This window comes from Serinus canaria, chromosome 1, assembly GCF_022539315.1.
Source record: "Serinus canaria isolate serCan28SL12 chromosome 1, serCan2020, whole genome shotgun sequence".
Classification (NCBI taxonomy): domain Eukaryota; kingdom Metazoa; phylum Chordata; class Aves; order Passeriformes; family Fringillidae; genus Serinus; species Serinus canaria.
The window spans coordinates 97,563,620-97,588,195 of NC_066313.1; the positions used below are offsets into that span (position 1 = coordinate 97,563,620).

The window sequence follows — 24,576 nt, forward strand, 5'->3', positions numbered from 1 at the left end:
AGTCTTGGGCACACCACATACCTTTTTTCAAGATTCATTGGCACAGTACAAAAGTAACTGAATTCAGAACCAACTCATTGTTTTGGGAAGCAGTTCACCACATAGTCTATATTGCTTGTTACTCACTTTCCTGTTTATTATCATGGGTTGGATGCAGGTGGTTTAGAGAAAAAAAAAGTGGAAGTTACATAAAACACGTGGGCCAGATCCTCAAGGGATATAAACTGTTGTACCATTTACAGGAGGACAGGTTGTACCAAATCAAAGTGTCCTTTGTTTTCTAATAAGATCCTACTGCACAGACTAGAAAATGGATTTATTTATTCTGTAGCACTGTGACCTTGATTAACCTCATCTGGAGTATCCATTTCAGTGAAAGAGCTAAAACCTACGCTGACTTCAAAATGTTGCTAAATGTAGTATATGGCTGCTCATGTATCATTTGCTTCTCTCAAGCCATTTTCTGTCAGCAGAAAGGCAAGCTAGATGTATGCTCTGGGTGATTCCCATATCATCATTAGCAAAAAATTAAGCCAAACTGCTGTAAAAGGTGAGCTGTCAGGAAGACACTGATTAAATACTTACCACCACAGTCAGCCCACATTGCATAATGTCATGTTTAGAGGATTTCAATCTGTTTTCAAATTGTTGGCCAGTGCCATGGGCTCAACTGAACCTTCACTCAGACCTTGAGAAGTATACTCAGATAAGCTTGGCCCTTTTTCATCTCAAGAGAATTTTATTTCAGTATCATATAGTACAATACAGGAAAACAGCAATTCTTAATCTGTAGCTTGCTCTTGCACTACTAAGCTGTTCTCACCAAAATCTTTCACAGGTCCTTGCAGAGGTGCTGCAGACACAAAAATCCATTGTGGTCACACTGAGGTGTAGCTATCTGTCATGCAAAGAATGGAAAAGTGTGAATGTTTAGAAACGATGGGATCTGAATTACCTAAATAAAACTTTGCATGAGAGACCTTGGAGCAACAACTGAAGAAGTAATAATAACACTGTACTCTATATTTCCCCTCCAACATTGGCAAGCTTCATCTTCAACATTCCTGTGAGAAATACATCCACATGTAATTTTGAAGCACTGAGATATTATCACTAATAACCAACTTTATTAATCCTTTCCAGAATGGAGCAGCACACACTGGGATACAGAGATGAGGCAGTCCTTGTCCAGAGGGATCCAGCAGCAGGACATCAAAGACAACTGAGACAAATGAGACCACATTATGCAAATGATTAGTGGGTTCCATGGTTTTATTTTATATTTGGCCTTCCTCTCTCCTGGCTTCCCTAACCTTGGGCTTCCCTTGCTCAGCTTTCCCCTTTCACCCTGCTGCTTTCCCTTCTCCTTCCCATTCCTCCCTTTCTGATGACACTGGTCCTAAGAGCCAGTACTGAGACAAGTCAAAGGTGCTCAATACAGCCAAAAGGCTGAAGGATTTCTACCCTGGGAAACAAGAAATCTTTGTACCCTTCAGAACACTGGATGGTAATTTACAAGCATCTTTTACTTTGTTTAAGCCTGTTCCTATTGGTGAGGAGTCTGATGAAATAATCCTAATAAGTAAAGATGTTTTCTAACAATGCCTCTAGACATGACACTGGAAACAGGATGGTTAATGGCCAAATCCTGCCTCCAGTGATGTGCGCAGATACTTAGTGACTGCAGATATTGTATTTTGCTTCAACACATTTCCTTTATCTTTTTACAGTTACCCACACACAAAACTCCCCTTTTCTGTTGACCAGTGCTTCTGAAGACAGCCAGAATTTTATCACTTACCCAGATCAGGTGTACCAAACTCAGCAGCTGGTGTGTCACCCCTTGAATCCTTTCAAATGTTGTCCACCTATCACGTGAACATGTAAGTTCATCTGACCCCAGGCTGGCTATGTTGGAAATCTACTCTAGTTTTATTATTAAAAACTGTAAGCAAGACATTTCCAGAAAGCTGTGAAAGACTATTCACAAGGGCATGTAGCGACATGACAAGGGGGAATGGCTTCAAACTGAAAGAGGGCAGGTTTAGATTAGATATTTGGAAAAAATCCTTCACTATGAGGTTGTTGAGGCATTGGAAGAGGTTGCCCAGAGAATGGATGCCCCATCCCTGAAAGTGTTCAAGGCTGGACTGGATGGGGCTCTGAGTAACTTGGTCTAGTGGAAGGTGTCCCTGCCCATGGCAGGGGGATTGGAACAAGATGGTCTTAAGATCCCTTCCAAGACTGGCCTGTGATTCTATGATTTAATGAGAGCTGGGCCACAAAACACTGACTGCACCTGTGGAAAATCTGGCCTGTGTTGCAACTTTTAATTTCAACAAATTTCAGAGTTTTGCAAATTTAATTTCCAGCTCACATAATCTGTAACCGTGACAGTTAAGTGAAAAACACTTCTAGTACCAGTTTTTTGCTGGCCCCAGAGCTATAAATGATCCAGGTATTTTGACCTGGTCTTACAGAGGCTGTGAAAGCTTTTTTGTTTCTCGATAAATGAAAACTTTTATGCACTGATGACTGTTCCATCTAAAGGCATACTACATAGCAGCAAACAGAAGTAACTTTACAGAGAAACTTTTGCATATGGCTTGAAAAAAAACCCATCAAGAATTGACAACAACAGATGATCTCTTCAGTGACATTTAGGAATAATGCAGTTTCACATTTATGTCAGGAAAAAACAAACAATGAACATATTTAAATAATCATTAAAAATTAGATGCCTGGCACAAGGCAGGTTCCAACCCTGTTCTGCCACACATCTTCTGGAAATCTTTTCTGGATATTATCTGAGGCCTTCTTATTTGCATTGCTCAAGAAAAAGAACTGTAATGGAGGTTCACCCAAGCAAAAGGTTCTCTCAATGGAAATCATGTGAAAGGACATTTTTCTTGTCTTCATGTTTGACATTCAGGAGTAGTGATGAGAAAAGGCAGGCACAGGAGTCTTTCAGAAAACCACCAGAGAGCAGTGGCAGCATTTCATAGGGATGTGAACCGGTCATCATCTGCTGCAAAGACTCCATTAATGTGGCCTGCTTTTAAATCCAGTGCTTCACAAGGAATCCCATTTTCTAGTGTCACTTCAACTTTCTCTTCTAAATTTTCTCTCTCTGTTGGCTCTTTATTCTTTCTAAAAATAAGAAAGAAAAGATCATCTTATTCTCCTGACCTGCAGCACTCCACCATGATTCCACAGAAAGAAAACTGCATATTTAGTTAGAAGTTTGTCATAGGTTATGCTCCCAAAGGCACAATCTGGTGTACTTCCTTTTTGTAGTAAATAAAGCAAATGCCTGTATCTAAATGCAATAGCTGGGGAACCCACAGGTTGGAAGCCCCAGTTTAGCAGTTTGAGCTCAGAACTGGAGAACAGAAAACCTTAAGTAGATGTGTTTCAAGTACGTTTTAAATATTATTTCACCTTCTTATTCTGCAACATGACTAGAAGGTGCAAAAGAAAAGCTGGAGCAAAACAAAATTTGAAACATGGGGAAGGTCTACGCTAAGAATGTAGTCTGACCCTGCAATATATGTCATAGATCACATCCCATGATCTGTACAAAATAAAACATACATTTTAGAAACAGATCAGTCTTAGACTAACTATAGCCTCCAAATGTGGAGACATCCATGACATCCATGATTACCTTCCTCACAACATTCATGGTTGCTTTCTTAGGTAATCTCAATGCTGCAAATCTACTTTTTTTTTCTTCAAGCTTCATTAGCAGCCACCTTCCTACCCAGTATGTTATACTGTTGTTTTCTAGATCAAACAATTGCATGGCTTTCGCTTTTCCAGACTCCAGCCGTCCCAAAAACCTATTATAGCGGTTGAATAAAATTATTTACATTTAAAAAATCCTAAAAAATATTATCTAAAATACAATCATTAGAAGATGTAATAAACAAATATCAGGTCATAATGTTCCTTTAATTCCAGATTTATTCTGACCTTGGGAACAATTAGTTCATAGTTGAAAAACCTGCTGTACTTTATGGCCTGCAGCATCAGCAGTTTCAGAGGACAAGAAACTCAAAGGTCAGGTGCACTGCTTCTTCCTATCTCACAACGTGCACTGTAACAATCTGACTCAGGACAACTGTAAAAATCTGACTCAGAGTAACTGCTAATGACAGAGATACCAACAATAGTAAAATTTTATAGGCCTTTGGGAGATTCTTCACATTAAAGACTTGTTAAAATAAACTTGGGGTGTACTAGCGGAAACCTCTGACCTCTGGCTGCTCTCACGCTGATAAAAAGGAGTGTTCTTTAACACAAAACTGTGGGGACAAAACATAAAAGTTACTAAGAAGGAGGTTCAAAAGAAATGAGAGGAGTAGAAGGTGTGTGAAACTCATTCCCTAGGAATTCAGAGAAGCTAAAAATTTCCATGAATCCAAGGGGTGGCTCAATGCTCTAAGTTAAGGGAAGTTAAGGGAAGAGAAAGTTAAGGGAAGAGAAAACATACAAGAAGACCAAATCAAGCTCAGGAAGGCCAACAGCTGCAAATTAATTCCTGAAAGAAATAATATAGGAAAAGACCTTGTGCTGACTCTGTTTTCACACTTCCAAAGGCAATTTTTAATGGCCCTGCTGCAGATGGGATTTTGGAGGATAATGGGAGACTCTGGGCAAGTTCAGGATGGACTGCAGAGGATGATCCTGCCCTGGGCATGTGGCAAATCTATTGCTGTAGGGGTAGGTGTCCTATTGCTGCAAGGATAGGAGAATGAACACAAGGCTGGGAGACAGCGTGTCTGACCCAGCTCACTGTAGGCACTGAATTCAGCAAATCCCTCAGTTCAATAAATGATGCATGAGTCTAACTCAATACTGAAACTCCTTTGTAAGCCAACTCCCCTTCCCTGACACCCTGAGCATGGACAACCTGGAGCACGTGCTTTTGGTCTTATCTGAACTGAGGTATTTACACAGTATTATAAAGGCCTTTAAAGACAAAATGCCAGATTTATGAGAAGCCAACACCATCCTAGGGGTCAGATTTCCATCACAGCTTACTAGGCAACAGAGTTCCCATTACGTAAGCTCTGGACTTGCTTCTAAGAAAACTAATTATTGAACATGCTGAAGCCTTTGAAAACCTGGTCACTTACTTCACTGTCTGACAAAGAGATCAGTGGTTTTGAAATCCTTTTCTCTGATTTTTTTTTTCCCAAGAAGTCAAATAACCTAGACCATCCCTTTTACCTCTCCAGTCTTTGCAACAGCAGATAGAAGAAATATATTCTTGGTTTACCCTCTCTCTTATTTCCCCACCCCTGCCTGCAGTTGTTATTGATGTGAAAGGAGGGTTACAGTTCAGTCACAGATGGACCTGCTCTGAGGAAAGGTTTTATCTAATGGTAGAGTAGAGAAACAGAGGGGGAAGTGAAAAAAGCATAGTAACTAAAAGGACAAGAGCATGAGACAGAGAGGGTGCCAAGTGAGCACAGGCAGGCAGCAACAACAGGCAGTGTGATGATAAGACCATGCAGTTTGCACCACATTGAGGGGAACTGCTCAAGCTCAGCTGAGTTATTTTGAAAATACAGGGGGAAATCATGTCTTTCAGCATGATATGAAGCACAAGCGATTATTTTAGTTAGAAAAATCCCAGCTATTTATCCTAGTTTATTTTATTACACTTATGTGAAATGTTCAAAGACCCCCTTAAAGAAACTTAAAGACCACTCTAAAGAAACACAGAGCCATGATACCACAGAGAGCAGGTATGGGCTTCAGGTAGCAACATCATTCAGTTTTACAGAAGAAGTTGCCTATGTTTAGGGCATGAAATAATTCAGTCCATACAACATGGTTGTGATAGGGCTTTAACTATCCACAGACTCCAAATATCTTCCCAGACTCTTTCCCCAGCAGTATCTTTTATCTATTGTTTGCTGAATTTTGTGGGGTTCTTTAGAAAACAGAAAAGCCTTTTGGAAATTCATGTAACTCCTCTGATTGCAAAATATAACTGAAGGGAGTCTGACTACACTACTAAAGGTTCTCTGTGAAAAGCACTTAAACTCCACAAGTGTTGTTCTTCTGAGGTCTTTTAACACTCTTCAAGGTAATAAAAAGGCAGGAAGGAGAAGTCTCTGAAACACACCACTTTTCATATATTAATTCCTTTTCCTGATATATTGGGGGATACAATCCATTATACAGTCAATGATTTTGATATTATCTGGTTATCAGCAGGAATTTACCCTTTTTCAGTTCTTCTGCTGTTCCTGTAGGAATCTATTGCTGAAGTCATAATTTTGTAGCCTAAACTACAAAACTAAACCTAAACTCTGTAGCAGTCAAAAGCATGGCAGAAGCTGAACTTCTATGGCAGAATCTCAACTCAGCTGAGAAATTTCTATTCCTTATGCTCAACTCAGAGCCAGCAGAGATGTCAGGATCAAAACTCCACCTGATCTCTGTGTTGCTTCCACATACTCACACCAGGGAAGCATGAATACCCTTCTCTTTTTCACCAGGGCCACCAGGACAGAAATAGAGAAGAAAAGAGAGTATTTCTCTCTTACCCTGCCACCACAAAAACTCCTAAGCTCATGGGGAGATCTGCCCATGGACCTGTGAAGGGCTGAGTATTTTGAGCTCATCAAGTCATGGATGGTAAGTGAAGCCCTGCTCTGTTCCAGTGAGCAGGCCCTCTACAGCCATTCTTTAATAATCACTCTGTGCTCTACTGAGTCTTCTCAAGGTGCAGCAGTACAGGTTTTTTAGCTCTACCAGCTTTTGACACTACTGCCCTGGAAGGGACACAGTCACTGCCAGCCTTCTCCCTCCTGGTAGCTATGGGGGTGGTCTGTGAGAGGAGACTCACCCCTGGCACAATAAACCTTCCCAAGAATGACATCAATTGTCTGTTTAAAGCTCATCTCTTATTAGGTCTTTTTAAAGCTCATCTCATATTCTTACACTCTCCATTTCCTCATTACTTCCCAAAATTACTACTGCCTTACAGTTAAAAATTTTAAGTCTTTTCCTCAGAAAAGGAGAGATGGGTTATCTTTACCTAGCTAGGGAAGGATGCACAACATTAATCTGTCTGAGGCTGCTCTGAAACACAAAACCAGCTCAGCTGACCTAGCTAATCAGTATTCCATTAAAACAGAAGAAAGGCTAGGCTGCTTACTTCTTGTGTTTCTGAATCCCTGAAACAATGAGGAAAACAATCCCAGCCACAATGAGACAAAGAACAACACCAAATACTATAAGCCAGACAGGTGTAGGGGGGTCAACAGGAGGTGATAAGGTTGAGGTTATCTTCAGGAACTGCAGCGTTTTGTCACTCAGGAGGAAGGCATTGTTGATTCTGTTCCGGTTCATCCTTCAGGGAAAAAAAAAAATGAATAAAAAATCAGAACTCTTTATAAAGGTATTTTACAAGTTAAAAAGATCGTAAAAAATAAAAGGATTTTTCATGAATGTGTTTCAAGTTAGGCAGGGCTGAATATCATCCAGCATGATGAAGAAAAGGATGTTGTCCACCTTTAGGGGATCAGCCTCTTTCTCAGGCAACAGGACAAGAGGATATACCCTCAAACTGCACAAGGGGAGGATCAGGTTGGACAACAGAAGAATTTTCTTCACTGCAAGAGTGGTTAAGCATTGGAAAAGGCTGCCCAGGGAGTGGTGGTCATCATCTCTGGAGGTGTTCAAGACACAACAGTTCATGGCACTTAGTGCCATGGTCTGCTTGACACAGTGGTGGTTTGGTCAGAGATTGAACTTGATGACCTTGGAGGTCTTGTCCGACCTAAATGACTCTGTGATTCTATGATTTTATGATTCTGTGATTCTATGATGTTGGCAAGATTACACAGACCTTGACTATAACAGAGACCTCAGTAACCCACAGACACCCGCTCACTTAGAACATTTTGAACACCAGACTTTTGTATGCATTTATCTGAAAAACTGGGAAATATAGATGAGACCTGAAGTATGATATTATTATTTATTTCTGGTTTGAACCATGTCCTGAAGACATAGTAGGTTGTAAGCTGTAAGGCTGGTTCTGTTGCCTTGCTCATGCAGCATTCAGGTTTAGCACAGGAATGGCAGATCTACCCTTCAATGCTTGCAGGATTTACTTACAGCTGCCCCCTAGTCCTTCAAACTGAACCATCCTGCATGTTATGGGCTGGTACATCTGCTCCTGCTGCTGCAGATTTTCTTAGATACCTGAGGCACAGGACACAACCTGGTCTGGAAGAATCCACACCTATTGCCAACATGTCCTCACCCTGTAGGATGAAGCTAAAGAGTTTTGTACTTTCTACATTTTTTCCATTTTCATATGAGAAACTGTAAGGCTGAGAAATATGCTTTTTCACAGAAGCAGTACAACTGCTATCCTTAGTGGATATCTTCACCAATTTTCAATGCCTGTAAGTGTTTCACTGCCAGTTAGATATTTCTGGATCTAAATCTAAGCAGGTTTCAGAGGCTTTAGAAGTATCTTTCATTAGCTTTTTCAAAATTGTAAAAAATTTTAAGAAATGGATTACATATATTGGTCTTGAGAGATTCTTTTTGATAGCAGTCGTATGAATTAATACAGCTCTTTCTTGTATCTAATTCAATTCATTTACCACAAAGCAATATTTCCTAAGAAAAGATGTATGGGAAATACAGGTAAAATTTAACAAACTTCTCTTCTTGGAAATCATAATGTTTGGCTGTCCCTTAATCAGGAAGTTCGTAGCCTTAATGGAAAGTCAGCATTCCTGGACAGGACTGAAAGCCAGGGCATGTTTTAAGACTCATAATGCCGTAAGCTGTCTGCCATTTAGAAAAGATTTCCTTACTGATATGAAAGGATCATTGTGAACAGATGAAATAAGCATTGTTTACCCTCATCTAGTGGCTTGAGCTTCAGAATTATGTGCTGAAACACACGGAGTCAACTACAAGTGCATTTCATGTTTGTATATGCATAACTATATGCTGTGTATGTTTATGCAAAATCTTGAGTATCTGACATGGTTTACCTTCCTCTTTATTCTCACTTCATAGGAATCTCATACAACAAAATTGTAGTCCATGACTAGACTTATGTGCTACCCTAGCATGAAGAATTATAATAAAGGTTTTACATGGAAGTCTCAATCAGAAGCAACTGAACAAAAAGCACTTTAGTTTTATAGACTATATAATTTCTTGTTTTTAAATTAGGTAGGAATTAAAACTTTTCATAAATAGCATATTCTTTATCAGGTGACAGACAACAGTTAAAAACCAAACAATAACACCATCCAATTTCTGCGCCAAACAGGGTACATAAAAGACTTAAATAAATCAGCTTATGCTACTGAATGTATCAAAGAATAACAGAAATGCAAAACCCCCGCATTCCAGCACTCTTACAGAGAGCTTCAGTGAATAAATAATCTGCTTCCTCCACTAATGCTATGAAGCTATTGTTTGGTGTCTCTGTAGGAAACAGTTTAATCTGCTCATAAGCTTAAATTAATCTTTCCAAAAGAACGCATACTCATTCATCAGGAATTAGGCATTACACCTCCACAGCGATAACACAAATTTTCAAGACAGAACAGAATGCCTGAAAACAAAGAGATCCATTTTCCACTCCATGCTTGAGAAATATATGTGTGTTATGCTGCTTGAGGGACTCATCCCTATAAACCCCTGGTGCAGCTTTTTTTGGACCATTGAAGTCAGATTATCCCATTTTTTCTTTTTTCCTTGTCAGCTCCACATTCTTCCTTTTACTTGCTCCAGAATGTGATAGCAGAAGGCAAAGTGATTTGCAGTGCACTGTACTTTGTACAAGCAATGCTCAGCTGGGATATTGACTGGCATTCTAGAAGGAGCTAGTATGAAAACAATGTGAGCACAAGATTACTTAAGCCAGGTTGGGACACAGCCAGCTCTGCTCATGAAGAGTTCACACGAGCTCTTCTCATGTGAAAACTGACTTCTAAATTAAGTCAGATGAACTGTTAGTGAGAAGCACTGAAAGGGAGCCTATGGTCATTAGCCCAGGCATAGATGTGCATGTAGCATGCAGTAAAAGCTAAATTATATTAATCCCACCCAGAAAGTGTGCCCTTCCATTACCTGTCTCACTGGGAAATGTGATGAGAGCTGGATGAGAGCAGTGTGCCACACACTGGACAGCACATCACAGGTAGGGCTCTGGAAAGGGACTAGATTTCTTCACAGTCTCCAGCATCAATAGAGACTCCTTCCAAAGTTATAATTCCAAGGCTCGCATTCCTTGCATTCTGTGGGACTGTTAAACATCCTCTAGTCTCACATTCATTAAAGAGTACTGCACCCTCAGTGGTTTAGCAACTTGGATTATTTCATCCTTAAAGAGGCAGAGAGCTCATTCATAAAAGGCCCAGAGAGAGAAAACATCCTCAGTAGACAAGGAAGAAAACATTGCAAGAGCAGTGACTGTACCTGATGGCTGCCTCTACCTCACTTCCAGGAACAGTTGTCACATTTTTGGAAGAATCTGTGACCACAAACCAAAAGGACACCCGGTCTGTCACATTGCAGAGCAGCACATTGGAAATTCTGCAGACAGTTAAAACAAAAATCATCTTTAAAGAAGCATAGAAGGAATTATTGCAATATTTTAGATTTTCTTAAAATATTGCTCTCAACTAAGGGGGGAAAATTTCTTATTTTTAAAAAAGCTAACAGTTAATACTCAAGAAAGAAATACCACTCACACATTTCCCATTTCCCATATAATTTTAAAGAAATCAAGTTTATGAAGACCAAATGAGTCTTCAAACAAATTTCTAAATCTACAACAGACTTTCATGGTCTTGGACATACAATTAGCACAATCAAATGGAAAAATACATATTTAAATAACAATCATCATTGGCTATGACAAAGGCCATATAATGGAGCAAGTGCATTGGTGAACTAAGAATTTTGGTTTTGACAGCAAATAGCACAGGAAGCAGTCATTGAGAATTGCCCACGTGATTGTTAAGTGAGTGCAGTTCTTTTACAAGATACATTTGTTGGAGAGATCAGTGGAACTGATGTTATAGTTTTTGACATCTTTGTTCACAGAGCCAGGCACAGAGTGCATGGAAAAAGCTAAATTTATTCCTTTTTCCTGGCACCGGCCTCTTTCTTTTAGCTTATACTGTATCAAATATTTATATTGTCTATTTTAAAGGAAGATTGTTCAGTTTCATGTGAAGTTAAATGTGGAGGGGCACAGGCAGGCAGCTTCTCATGGCATACTAAGAAAATAACCTGCAAAATGCATTTTAAACGCGATTTTCTTTGCAGATTTCTACTGGTAAATGGTGGAAATATCAGAAAACCCTCCTGGAATGACACAATCACGAATATTTAAGCAAAGGAAGTGAAAGCCGACCCGTTCCAGGACCGGGACAGGGCCCGGGCGTGCCCCGCGCTCTGCTCCGCAGCGCCGCCTGCCGGCCGCGGGCAGCACCGCCCGGGCCCGCGGGAGGCGGGACTGGGACTGGGGGGGCTGGGGGCAGCTGGGGGCAGTCCTCCAGTCCGGGACTGGGGGAGCTGGGGGCAGTCCTCCCAATTCCCTTAATCACCCCAATCCCCTGGGGGGACTGGGGTGATTGAGGGAATTGGGAGGACTGGGGGGATTGGGGAGATTGGTAACACTGGGGGGACTGGGCAGACTGGGGGTATTGGGGGGACTGGGGGGATTGGGGGAATTGGCGGCACTGGGAGGACTGGGGGCACTGGGGGGATTGGGGGCACTGGGGGGACTGGGGGGACTGGGGGTACTGGGGAGACTGGGGGAATTGGGGGTGAGAGGGACGGGTGGGAGAGAGAATGCCCATGCCTGGGCATTCTCCATCAGCCAGGGATCTGCCTGTAAGGCAGATCACAGTGCCTCATTATGGGTATTTTGTAGAAATGTTTTACTTCCCAATGAAAACTTTTTTGAGTCATTTTTTGGGTGCCCCAGGTAGTGAAATAGATAATTTTACAGAGGTCTGTCTATCATCCATCCTTCTATCTATCTATCTATCTATCTATCTATCTATCTATCTATCTATCTATCTATCTATCTCATGAATCATAGAAGAGCTTTGGCTAAAAAAGGACCTTAGAGATTTATTCCAACCCTCATGCCATGGGCAGTGAGCTTTCCACTAGACCAAGCTGCTCAGAGCTCCATCCAGCCTGGCTTTGCATACTGCCATGGATGGGGCATCCACAGCTTCTCTGGGCAACCTGTGCCAGTGAGTCACCAACAGTAAAGAATTTCTCACTAATATCTAATCTAAACCTATTCTTCGCCTTTGAAGACATTCCCACTTGTCCTGTCATATGCCTTTGTCAAAAGTCTCTTTCCATCCTTCTCATAGGCTCCCTTCAGGTACTGGAAGGTGCTATAAGGTCATCCCAGAAATCTCTCTTTCCCAGGCTAAGCAAACTAAATTGTCTCATCTTTTCCCAGAGAGGTGCTCCAGTCCTCCAATCTCAGAACCACAGAATAGTCTGAGTTGGAAGGGACCCACCAGGATCATTAAGTCCAACTTAATGGGAGTCCAGCTTATGGGAGCGATCCACACAGGGATCAAAGTCACAACCTTGGCATTATTAGCACCATGCTCCAACTGAGCCGATTTCATTTTGGCTCTTTGGAGCTCGCTCCAACAGTTCCATGTCCTTCCTGTGCTGGGGGCCCTAGAGCTGGATGCAGCATTCCATGTGGTGTCTCACCAGAGCAGAGCAGAACAGAGGGGCAGAATCCCCTCACTTGCCCTGCTGGCCACAGTTCTTTGGATGCAGCCCAGGATGCAGTTGGTTTTCTAGGCTATAGGCACCCATTCCAGAGAGATATGCAGTAAAATGGAAAGCAGTGATTTTGCAGAGCCAAAATGACCACTTTTACCTCTCTAGAACAGCATCAATTTTACAGAGAATTTTTATGGATAAAAGAGGAAAGCCATCCTCTGGAATTTGAAAAGATGTTCACATCAGCTGCTGGCAATAGTCAGAAGATGAAAGCAGATTTATGCTTTGCAAAACAAAAAGAAAGCACAAAATTTACAGGAGAGGGGGAAAATGCCTACATTTGGCTGGTGGCTGACAAACTCTTGCTGACTTCACAGAATATTTAAAATTGTAACCGCAGAGGAAGTTTTCTATCTCGGTGTTTATAACAGTAGGACCCAAAACTCCATGTTTCCAAAGTTCCTAAAGCTGCAGCTTCTGCGGTGCAATCAAAAACCAGGCCAGGTGGAAAATCTGAGTTGGTGTTGCACTGCAGATGTTCTTGAAATGGGATAAGAAAGATTGATCCCCTAAGAGAAAGATAAAGGCAGACAAGGACTGGCAGAACACCCAGACTGTCATACCTTCATTCAAAGACTCTTCAAGCTAGGGTCTTCCCTAAAGTGCCACGGTTTTTAGCATGAGACAAGGCATTCAGTCACCACAGGGGTAGCATCTCTCTGTAGAACAAACAGCACTGAAACAAGGGGCAGCAAGGATTGCACTAAGATATGTGAATTTGGCTTCTTTTCTTTTCCCGGTTGTTACTAAAATCCTTCTCAATTACAAGCATCCAAACTCAGGTTTCGCCGCCATCACTTTTTCATCAGGGGAATACAAATGCCATAAACCCTTCCAGGCCCCAAAGAGAATAATCCCACTCATGAGAAGTTCAAATGGGATGAGTAAACACCAAAACAGACTGGTTCAACAAGCACCCATGTGGCAATTTCTGTGCAGTGGGGCACTTTTTTTTCTCCTATGCCATTTGCTTGCAGGTTTGATTCACAACACAGAGAACCATTGCAACTACGCCATGACACTGTATAGATCTGAGAAACCTGGCTTCTCCAGGCTACTACAAATACACTACTAATTAAGTGTATTTGTAAATATGTATGTGGACATTTTTTTCCTTCCTTAGCAGTTGATAAACTTTTGACGTGGGTTATAGGAGACTGTTATCATCAAATTGACAAAATCCTGGTTTGGCCTTATGGCACCATGGCAAAAGTCCAAAATTGCATTTCCTATACCACACCAGTGAGTAGAGTGCAGGAAACCCTGGCAACTCCTCGGCCTGAAACACCATATTTGCTCCTTATGGAGATTTAAATGATTGCTTAGGGGTAAGAAAGAGCTGTCAGAGAGCCAAAGGGAGCTGAGTGCCCACAATGGCTGCTAGCTCATGGAAGAACCACAGTCCTCAATTCCCAGGTGCCTATCTCCAGCTCTCCCAAAAGCATAATGCCTCTTCCAACACTGGGCTCTACAGCTGCATCTGCAAAGGAACATTATTTTCCTCCCAGCAGCCATGGTATTACTTTGATTTACCAGCTTTACTCCAGACTCTTTTTTTTTTTTTTGTTCTAAATGGTCACAATATTTTTAGTATCAAAAAATAGCCTGTCTTAGGAAGATGGATAATGTCAATGAATTTTTTTTCTGCTCACTTTGTAAAGAAAATTTCATCTTTTTTTAACTATAAATGGGAGAAAGATGTACCAAAAGCAGATTATGTTATTTGAATGAAAACAAATGTGTTGACATTCTTTCTGCTCTAAAGATTAACTATTCTCAGGCCCAAAAGAGATGCATATTATTTCAAATGAGTCACAGATTAAAGAAATCAGGGTTACTAACACAGGCTGCAACAATAATTTTTTAACACTGAGAGATCAAAGGTTGGCTTATGTAGTTCATGACTATATGAATTGAGAATAAATTGAAAGGCCATATATAAAGCAGGAAATAATGGGGTATTAATTCTGCATTGAAAAAGAAATATTTATTTGTAACTCTATTAATAGTTACTGAGTAATGTGATTGATTGTATCTTTCTTCTGCTTTGTGCAAACTTGAAAATTTGATGGGCTTTTCAAACATTAAACACTGCTCCATGATTTATTAAATTTCAGTTTGGAAATTAACTTTAGAGAGCTTGAGATGTAACGTGCAATCCTCCCCATTCTGTGCTGGGTCATTCAGTGGTTACACAAGGGCAGCAACAGCATCAGCTGCTGTAGCACATTGAAATGCTTGTCATCACAAGCCTGGCTTTTATCCACCTTCAGAAACCTAACAAGAGGTGACTTCAAATATCAAAAATTATGGGGCAGACTGCAGCAATGGTTATCCTGATCTACCAGACAAATTATTCTGGGGCTTGATACAGTTTGCTGAAGTTAATGGCATTTGCGTCTCATGTGGAAGTTAGCTGTGGTTGTGAGTTACTTCAAGGCTGCAGGTGTGTTAGAAATTAATGGCATTTTAAAGCAGAGGTTTGTCACATCCAAACTATGGCCATGTGCATAATTTATACACTGCCAGCACCAGTATTTAGTAACATAAAATAATAGTGATCTTTTTCATAGGTTTTATTTTGAAAAAAAACCTTCAATTAACCAGATGCAGAATTACCTTAAGTTTAGATGCTACCAGAATGCAGTCACAAGCAATTTGTTTGTCCTTATATGACAGAATAATTGGTCATTGGTCTTTTAAATCTCCTGAAGAAAATCTGTTGACATTTTCCTGCAAAAGCTCATGTAGTGAAATGCAATTTATTTGCCAGCAGTGCAATTTAATTTATTTGCTACAAGCTCCTGCTTGTGCCTCCCTCTTCACCACAGTGAAGTCTCCTCACCAGCTCTGCCAGGGTGCTGTTCCTGTGCACAGCATGCTGCTGTTCCCTCTGGGATGCTGGCTGCTCCCATACCCCCATGCCTGCTGCAGAGGGAACAGAACAGGACTGCACTCCTTCCTTCCAGCTGCCAGACCCCAAGGGTGGGGAAAGCAGTGTGTTATTTCCAGGAAATCTAACAGGATGGAGGCTTTCACAGCCTTCCTGCTCCCATGTAACAGGCAGGTTATTTGAGGTGTATTGGGAGGTTCATCTAGCCTCTCCATCACTAAACAGGGACTCTGAGGTCCCTTGGGATTTGAGAGAGATCTTTGCATAGGAGACTCTTCAGCCTTCTGCCTAGGAAGTTATGTCAGATCTCAGAGCAGCACAGCTCCCCTTCAGGTGACATGCTGTCTATAATGACCCCCAAGGCGTCTCTAAGTCCTACATGAGTTATCAGTTATACCTCCAATATACGCCTCATGAGGGGTGTACCCAAGTTAAACCCCATGAGAAAGTCAGATACCATCCTAAAAAGAGGTAAAGATCCCCACAGCTGGCTGATTCCAAATATTATACTGACTTCTCTGACCAACTTAATAGCAGGGAATTATTGATGTATGCAACAGCACCTCCAAACTGGAGTAACACTGGCATCATCATATTTGTCCCTAGGAAAAAAATCTTTAGATAGAAAACTGAATTAATGAGTATAAATTCTATGATTGCCCAGAGTGGGTACAGATAACTGCCATTAAAACTTCTACTCCTTCCATACTGGCTTGATTTTTTTTCCCATTCCTGCAGCAACTTTACTTTAATCTGCAGAAAACCACAGTGCTTGAAGAGGAAAAAGATCATTTGCTTCTGACACAGGTTTTTGCTGCGTGAAAGCAGCATGACTTTGAAGGAAGAGAATAATTTAAAAAAGGACCCAGGACTAAAATAAGTAAACAAAAGTGAATCTTTATGGAGTAGATGCTGAATGAAAAGTCTGCTGCCTTGAAAACCTACATAATCATCTGTAATTAGCTGGTATCTTGAACTAATTTTTTTAAGTGCCATTTTAATTGGGTTGAGTAGCACACTTGGCTGTTTTTGTTAAGCTTGATGCAACAGCTCTTTTGCTCAAAGGAGACCACCTCTGAGGAATGAAAATGAAACAGCAGGAGTCGAACACTCCTGTCACATGGAGGGGGAAATCCCGTTTTATTTAAGAGAAAGGCAGCAGCCCCAATAATCATCATGTGACTAAAGATAACTAATATATTTTCAAATGTGGAATATGCTTCATCTGATGCAATGACAGCCTGAAGCAGTTTTATTTTTAAGTATATTGAAAACCTTATCATTGTTAGACTACCAGAACTGTCAATCTTTCATTTCAAATTGAAAAACAATAAAAAAAGTAATAGGCCTATGGAAATGCACTTACAAGGTTTTTCTGTGAAGAAAGATAAGAGCATCCTGAAAATACAGCTTGCTAAGTGTTCTGTCTAATCTGGTATCTAATTTCATAGTGTAGAAAGGATCAGAAGCAGGCAAAGAACACTCAATACCTCAGGGTAGATTTAATCCCAAAACCAATTAAAGGCTGATTTCTATCTGCACTACAACATCTGAGACTTCGTGATGGTAGGTAGCTCAGCTGCTGTGATATCAGGGATAGGAATGCAGAGCACAGCACTGGCATAGCTATCCACCTCCCAGGGCTCTGAGTCAGCTCAACTTCAGCACACTGCTGAAGCTGAGCTCTAAGGAAGGATGCACCAGAGCTGCTTACTCAAAGATGTGTGCTGCCTTTCCTGACCTCCCAGGGTGTCCCTTCACCTCCTCCAGAAGGTGCCAGAACTGCCTGGTGCATTCTGCTGAAAGTGAACTGGCCCCATCCCACTGAGATCCACAGGGACACTGGTTCAAAGATTGAACACTGTTGAAGATGGAGACAGTGTGATGTTGAATATGTATCTGGGTGTCAGAAGTACAGTGGAACAGCCTCCTTTTAGAATCGCTATATAATGATTTCTACAGCTGAGTACAACAGAGGACAGGTCACTACATGAAGCATTGTTAATATGTATAAGGCAAATCCAAGCAGATGCTTACTGAGTTGCGCTCTTGCTGGAATATCTTCTCATTGCAAAAGCCACCATTGCTTTGAAGAGGTACTCTTCATTAGCATCCCAGGCATACTGTAAAGGGAGATGAAAAATAATTAGTTTCAGCACCAGTGCTGGAAGTACAAGAGGGAAAAGAGTCGCTGAACTTGAAATGCTGTATTGATCAAGAAAATGATTAAATTCTCTGGTTGTGCTAAGAAAATAAATGCCCATTATTTAGTGAGGACAAAGGACTTTTTTAATGGAAAAAAAAAGTGTAATAGAAACTGTAATATAAATAATATAAACTGGAAAGAATTTTTCAAAAAATTAAATTAACTGAATATTTCTGAAAGCTGACCAAACTGGAGATGTAAAGTTTATTATACCAAAGACTAGACATATTATTAGAATTCTCCCCACACAGCTGCACTCATAGCCTTGCCTTTTTTGCTGGAGAAACTCAGTTAAAGTAGAAGGTTTAAATCCACCCTCTAAGACTATTTAGCTCTGGCTGAAAATAATAATAAAAACCCATTGTTTAAGGTGGTCTCTGGGAGTTGGACATTAGGACACCAGGAAATAAACTGAGATTGCAGCCTTATTGGTGCACACTGTCCTGATTACCAGAAGACTCAAATATATTAAAAATTACTATACTGCATGTGAGATAAAAGAGAGAAAATAGCATCCTTACTACCTCAATAAGAATGTTGGCTCCAAAAACTGTTCTTTGTTGTCTTGATGAAAAATCATACTTTCATAATTTAAGTTTTCTGAGACAGCTTTACTGGGTTCCCTTGGGCTTTCACTCACATATGCAATTCTAATGACCTGTAAGAACTGCATCTATTACATTCTTATAACAGGAGCCATGACTGAAGCATACTGATTGAATTTCTTCCCCTTTCAGCAGATTACAAAGATTATTATTTTCTTGGAATTATATTAAGGGAGGTTAGAAACAGCTTTCTTCAGTCAGTCAGAACACAAATCTAATCTTTAACTTTCAGCATTAAAAAAATCTGCTCTGTAACCATCCAAGCCTGTAACCCAGTGGTGTGGACACTTAGCTTTGTTGTCAACTTGGACCTACTTTTTCATGGTTCTTTATAACACACTCAAAAAACAGCAATGTACACCAAAAAGCAGTAGATAGCATTGAAAATTCCAAATCCTAATTCTGGTTTTTAAATTCTGATTTTGGGTGTATGGAGATGCAACCTCTCCACAAAAAAAAAAAAAAAATCCAACTTTTCAGGTATCTGCAGCCCTATGTTGTACTGGCAGCCTGGAATACTGAACAGGGAAGGATGGAGTAATTTAAAGGGCAGAAAGTGATCTTATTTATCATCCCTAGATGAATGTTGAGTGAGAGATGAGATAGGACAGGGACATCAAAGCTGAGGCAGCAGACAACTTGAGCAGCACCAAAGTGAAGTTGCACTGCTGAGAACCTGGGTTCTGACTCACCACTCTTGCCTTGTGAATGAAGGGGGTTGTGAGTATACTGTGACAATGCTTGCCACCCTGGGAAGTAAAATTGAAAAAAAAAAATAACAGAAGAAACTCCTTGGAAAAAAGTTATAAAAGTATGTTTTTTGATCTCACTGCACTGATGAAAATGTGAGAGTAATGAGAGCAACTAGTACTGAAAGAGATAGAGTGTGTAGTAAAGGAATTAATACAGATTGGAGCCATAGAACCATTTATCATCATTTTAAAGATATCTGTATTTAAACCATGAAGCACAATTTGCATTACTAAAAGGGAAGATCTATTTTTTCTCTGTGTGGCACTATTGACTGAATCCCTACATGCCATCTGCAGTCTTTGAGAACAGGTCCAAAAGGACAGAAAAGATGTAATTTGTTAGCCAGTGAATTAAACCAGCTGTAGAGATAATTTAATCAGTTGTCTTGAAAATAGATAATGATGAAGCACACTCTATTTCATGCTAACATGGACACAAATACAATGCAGCACTACGAAATGCATGTACTCAGTATGTTTATGTTTAGTGCAATGCATATATACATGCACAATTTGTCACAGCTCTCATAAATAATGCAGTAGCTTCGCACTTCTTTAAGTCAGAGTAACAAAAAGGGTATCTCAAATCAGGGAAGGTAATTTTTAGTGAGGAATTCCAGGCCCAGTTGAAAGAGCAGGCACTCTAAGAGTAGGAAAAGAGTAGGGAAAAGAGAATAAACAGAAGACTGTGAGAAAGATGGGGAGGAGACTGGCAGAGAATGCTCAGCAGAAATGAAGGGTCTGCCTGAGTCAGGAGAAGATATTGCAGACAGCCTCCTTGGCAGAAGGGAGAGAAGCCCCAAGAAAATGGAGACTAAATAGGAAGTAGAGGAAATGGACATGGTTGTGGGCTTCAGGTGAACAAGAACATCAGTACATGACTGCATACAGGAATATACAAGGGGGAGGCAACATAATGAGGAGGAGAAGTAAGGCAAGAACAACTTTAAGCTAACAAACTGTATGAACTCAGGAGAGCAGGCATGAATTTCCAGAAAATGTTTTCTAATCAGCAGCTTTCTCTGATCAGAGGTGCCAAAAAACCTTGAATCATTTGGATTGGAAGGGATTCTGAAAGTCATCTAGTTCCAACCACCCTGCCATGGGCAGGGACACCTTCCACTAGACCTGATTCATTGTACTACAGGACTTTATCAGCTTCATCTTTATCCTCCAAATGCAAAGGCCTGGAGAACAGCTGATGACTGATGATGTCCCTGTGCACTGCAGCTATTGATGCACACCTGCTACTACTCTAGAGGAAACATTAAATATCATTTGCAACCATATTTAAAGATAATTTGGAACCACATGCTGTAAACATAACTGTTATGAATGAAACACTACATTATGGTATCAGAACTTTTAAATTTACAATCTTCATTGGGCTACAAAGGAACCAACACAAAGATGTAACACAACATCAAGATGTTGGCTCAGTTGCACTTGCCATCCTTTATGCATTAAGAAGGAGCAGAATTGGACACAGCTAACTGTGAAAGGCAGTCTTAAATGCCTTTTACTGAATGAAGATGATGACATAATGCATGAAAAATGATGAGTGTAGGTTGCTCATGGGGTGAAATGCTGTAATAGTGCTGCAAAAGACAAAATTAAAGATATGAGAATATAATATTACAAGATTCCTCTGAGCAAACTGACCAGATTTCAGCATTGACCTGGCTTTGAGCAGGTGAGGACTAGAGACCATCCAAGATCTCTTCCCTCCTGAATGGTTCTGTGTCACTGACATGTTTTATGAAAAATCCTTTCCTTGGGATTTTTTCTCCTGAGAAGCTGAGAGGCCTCAGGAACAAAATGTAAACAATAATTATCTGATGCTGTGGAATGCAACAGGTGGATTTGTGATTGGTCTCATTTGTTTGTTTCTAATTAAGGGGCAATCATAGTCCAGCTGTCCAGGCCCTCTCAGTCAGAGACAAGCCTTTGTTATTCATTCCTTTTCTATTCTTAGCAAGCCTTGTGATGAAATCCTTTCTTCTATTCTTTTAGTATAGTTTTTAATATAATATATATCATAAAATAATAAACCAAGCCTTCTGAACATGGAGTCAACTTGTCTCTTCCCTCATCCTGGGACCCCTGCAATCACTATCACAGTTCTGTGCTTACATTTACAGCCATTCAGACTGCAGGGTGGCTACAGACACACAAACACACTTCTGGATCCCATCTGGTGGCAAAACAGAAGGTGTATGTCAGCCTTCGTCCTCTTCATCCTCTACCCTGGAAGCAGCCTGAATACATGAGCCTGAAGGGAAGTGCACTGTCTACTTCATCTGGCTGCAGCCCCTGAGGAGCCAACTCTTTGACTCTTATGGTGAAAATGAGTGATGACACCAAGTTACACAGACTTTTCAGTGCCCATCACTTCTTCTCACTCTCTAGTTGCCTCTGTCCCTTTTGAATTAACTCTCTACTCTCTGGCTCCATGAACAGAAAGCAACTAGTGACTAGCAGCTATTCCAGAAGCCACTCATAAAGTCAAAACCATCCTCAGAGAGACTGATAAATCACCTTCCATTTAGGCCTAAAGGCACCAGGTTTCCTCCCACAGATCAGCAAACAACACATCTGTCAAGTACACCCATTATTTGCAAATAAAATGATAACAGCTGAATACCTACTGCTTCAGAGCTGGTCTTTCCAGCTCCATTGTGATAAGAACTAAATAAATACACCAAATGGAACTCCCTGCCTCAGAGTAGAGCTCACCTGGTGAACAAATCAAAAAATGGTATCCTGCTTTCATCAGTCTCATACACAGGGGATGGCATGCGCTACACCATGAGAAAAGCTGCACCAACATATTTCCTATGCCCCTGAATGTGCACTGGAGTTATCCTGCCACTCCTAGAGAAAAATTCCCACAGTATCTCGGCTTTCTGTTATCATGGAGCTTGAAGTGATCTGGAAGTGAACCAAGCTGACCATGTCCTGCTGTGACACAATGACAGTATTACACTTCTCTTTGATAAAATAAACAACACAAAGTAAAGTGCCCCAAATTCTTTAATGAAATTAATTTCAGTTTCATAGTAGTTTCAGTTTTCAATTTCAGTCATTCACAGAGAAGACTGCAATGGCTATGGAAAAGAACTACTACCACCTGTGTACTCAGTAAATTGTTTATTATTTGTGGATGATTTTCTATGGCATCATACCACTTTCACCAAGCTTTTGGTCTAAAATGCTTTTCTTGACTGTCCCATTCTTTGAGCTTTCACACACTTTGTTCTAACTGCAAAAAACCAATAGACTCCTCAGTTATGTCTTTTTCCCAAGCAATATAAAGTGTCTTCAAGGGTAATGATTTGTCTCATACCCTTTTTGAATGACAAACAAAAAAAAATTATAAATGATCAAACAACATCCCCTTATTTTACTACAGCTGGAAAATGAAAAGGCACTAAAAAAGGGCAGTACCAGGAACGGCAATTTTTGTTCTTTGTTACTATGTCAAACCAAGATTAAATCAAAATATTAGCACTTATCATCAAGAGGAGCTTTAATAATTATTTTGACATATCTTCAGCCATAGTATTACTCTATTTTTAATAATTAAAAACAAACAAACCAAAACTGGCTTCCACCACTGTTTAATTAAAGTCTCCCACCCAAGATAATTGACTTCACTGTGAATTTTGAGATATTTACTTTAGCAGGTATCTTGAATATTTCTTTGTACTTTGTCTGGGTTATAAAATTACCACTGAAATTTCAGTCCCTGCTAATGTTAGTTTAAATTACCTAAGCCTTCAGGGTAATTTTAGAATAGCTTCTCCAGTCATAGGGAGTTTCTCATATCATCAGTCTTTTAAAACATGTAACCTACTGCTTTTTGTTTCCCAGGGCTCATAACATGATCAGACATCAGAATTACAGCGGACATGACTGTCCAGGATATTTCATACCTAATTTTCTGCCAAGCCCTGTTAACATGCTGCAGATTTGCTCTAAGTATTCAAAACTACTAACAAAGTACTGGCTCTGACATAATAAATAGTGTCTTAGATCAGAAAGGACCACTCAGTCATCTAATGTCCCAATCTCTTCCGTAGCTCTCATTGCTCACACCAGTATTTCTACATTAAGCCCAAAGATCTGAACTAAGCCAAAGCATTTCATGAGACAAGCCTGTGCACCACAGGCAGAGAAGAAAGGCCACTATCTGAAGCCCTCCATAAGAAGGGAATTGATGAGACATGCTTGAATGACCTCTACAGTTAATGCTTGTCTGAGAGCCTGACATAAAGTCCCATTTTATAAAGACCTAAAAATCTTTTCCTGCTTCTCTTCCTAGACATGCTTGACTTTACAATTAGCACTCCTGAGCAGAAGTACTTTTCCCAAAATACAGACTTATATTTATGCAGCACTTCTCATGCATAAAGCGTAACATCACTACTGCTTTTCCAGGAAAAAAAAAATCTTTGATCAGAAAATTATCTTTATGAACAAACAAGCTTTATATTTCTCCTAAAGAATGACATTTTAAGGAGTGGGCTAGTCAAATGTCAAGAAATGGATCATGACTTGAGCAAACTATTACAATTAACATTGCAGAATAAATTGCTTGTGTTGCATTCACAAATTGTATAGTATACATTACTTCTATTTTGTCAGATATTGAGTTAGGAAGAATATATGAAGATATTTTACTTACTGCATTATCTCCCAAAGCTGTTTTGATACTAATCCGTACTTTGAAAGCATTCTGTGCATCTGACAAAAGAGAAAAAAGCAAACATATATTGCTAGTCACTCAAAACAGGATTGTAAACCATTTGCTTCCCTGATTATTTCACAAATGTCAGTTTCTAAATGTGACTTAAGAAATCACACATTTAGGAGAATGGAAGTTACTTGCATGAAAAAAAAGCCCAACAGAATCTCAATGAGGTTTACAATGACCTCTTGAAGTGCGACTACCTTCCACACTTAATTTGCAAACTCACAAAAAAATAAGTGAATGCTCAGCATTTCAATCTTCAAACTGAAGACAACCAGTTAAATAAAAATCTTAGAAGCTGGAAACTTTGTAGTCTAAACTGATAGCTACTTTACCTAAAGAAAGATGGGAATCAGCTCCAAATCTTACCTGGTTTGCAGAGCTCAGCATGAGCAATGGCAACTACAGAAAGTATAAGCAGCAAAGCCCGTAACATCCCGTCAGCATGGAAAGGTTGAGGCAAAAAGAAGTGAGTCTCCCCTGTAAAGCACTCTTAAACTTTGTGTGACCCAGGATTAAAGCATCAGGAGCACAAG

The 24,576-nt window shown here is 40.2% G+C and overlaps 1 protein-coding gene across 1 annotated transcript; it reads right to left on the reverse strand.

Annotated features, from left to right (window-relative positions):
• Positions 1-1,105: 1,105 nt before the first annotated feature.
• On the reverse strand, positions 1,106-24,522 carry CLTRN (collectrin, amino acid transport regulator). The gene is made up of 6 exons (XM_009089675.4): positions 24,410-24,522; positions 23,975-24,033; positions 17,762-17,847; positions 10,477-10,593; positions 7,178-7,372; positions 1,106-3,150 (listed from the first exon to the last, which is right to left on the reverse strand). Exons 1-6 carry the CDS (start codon positions 24,474-24,476, stop codon positions 3,000-3,002), a joined length of 675 nt encoding a protein of 224 aa, XP_009087923.1. The 5' UTR covers positions 24,477-24,522; the 3' UTR covers positions 1,106-2,999.
• Positions 24,523-24,576: the final 54 nt, after the last annotated feature.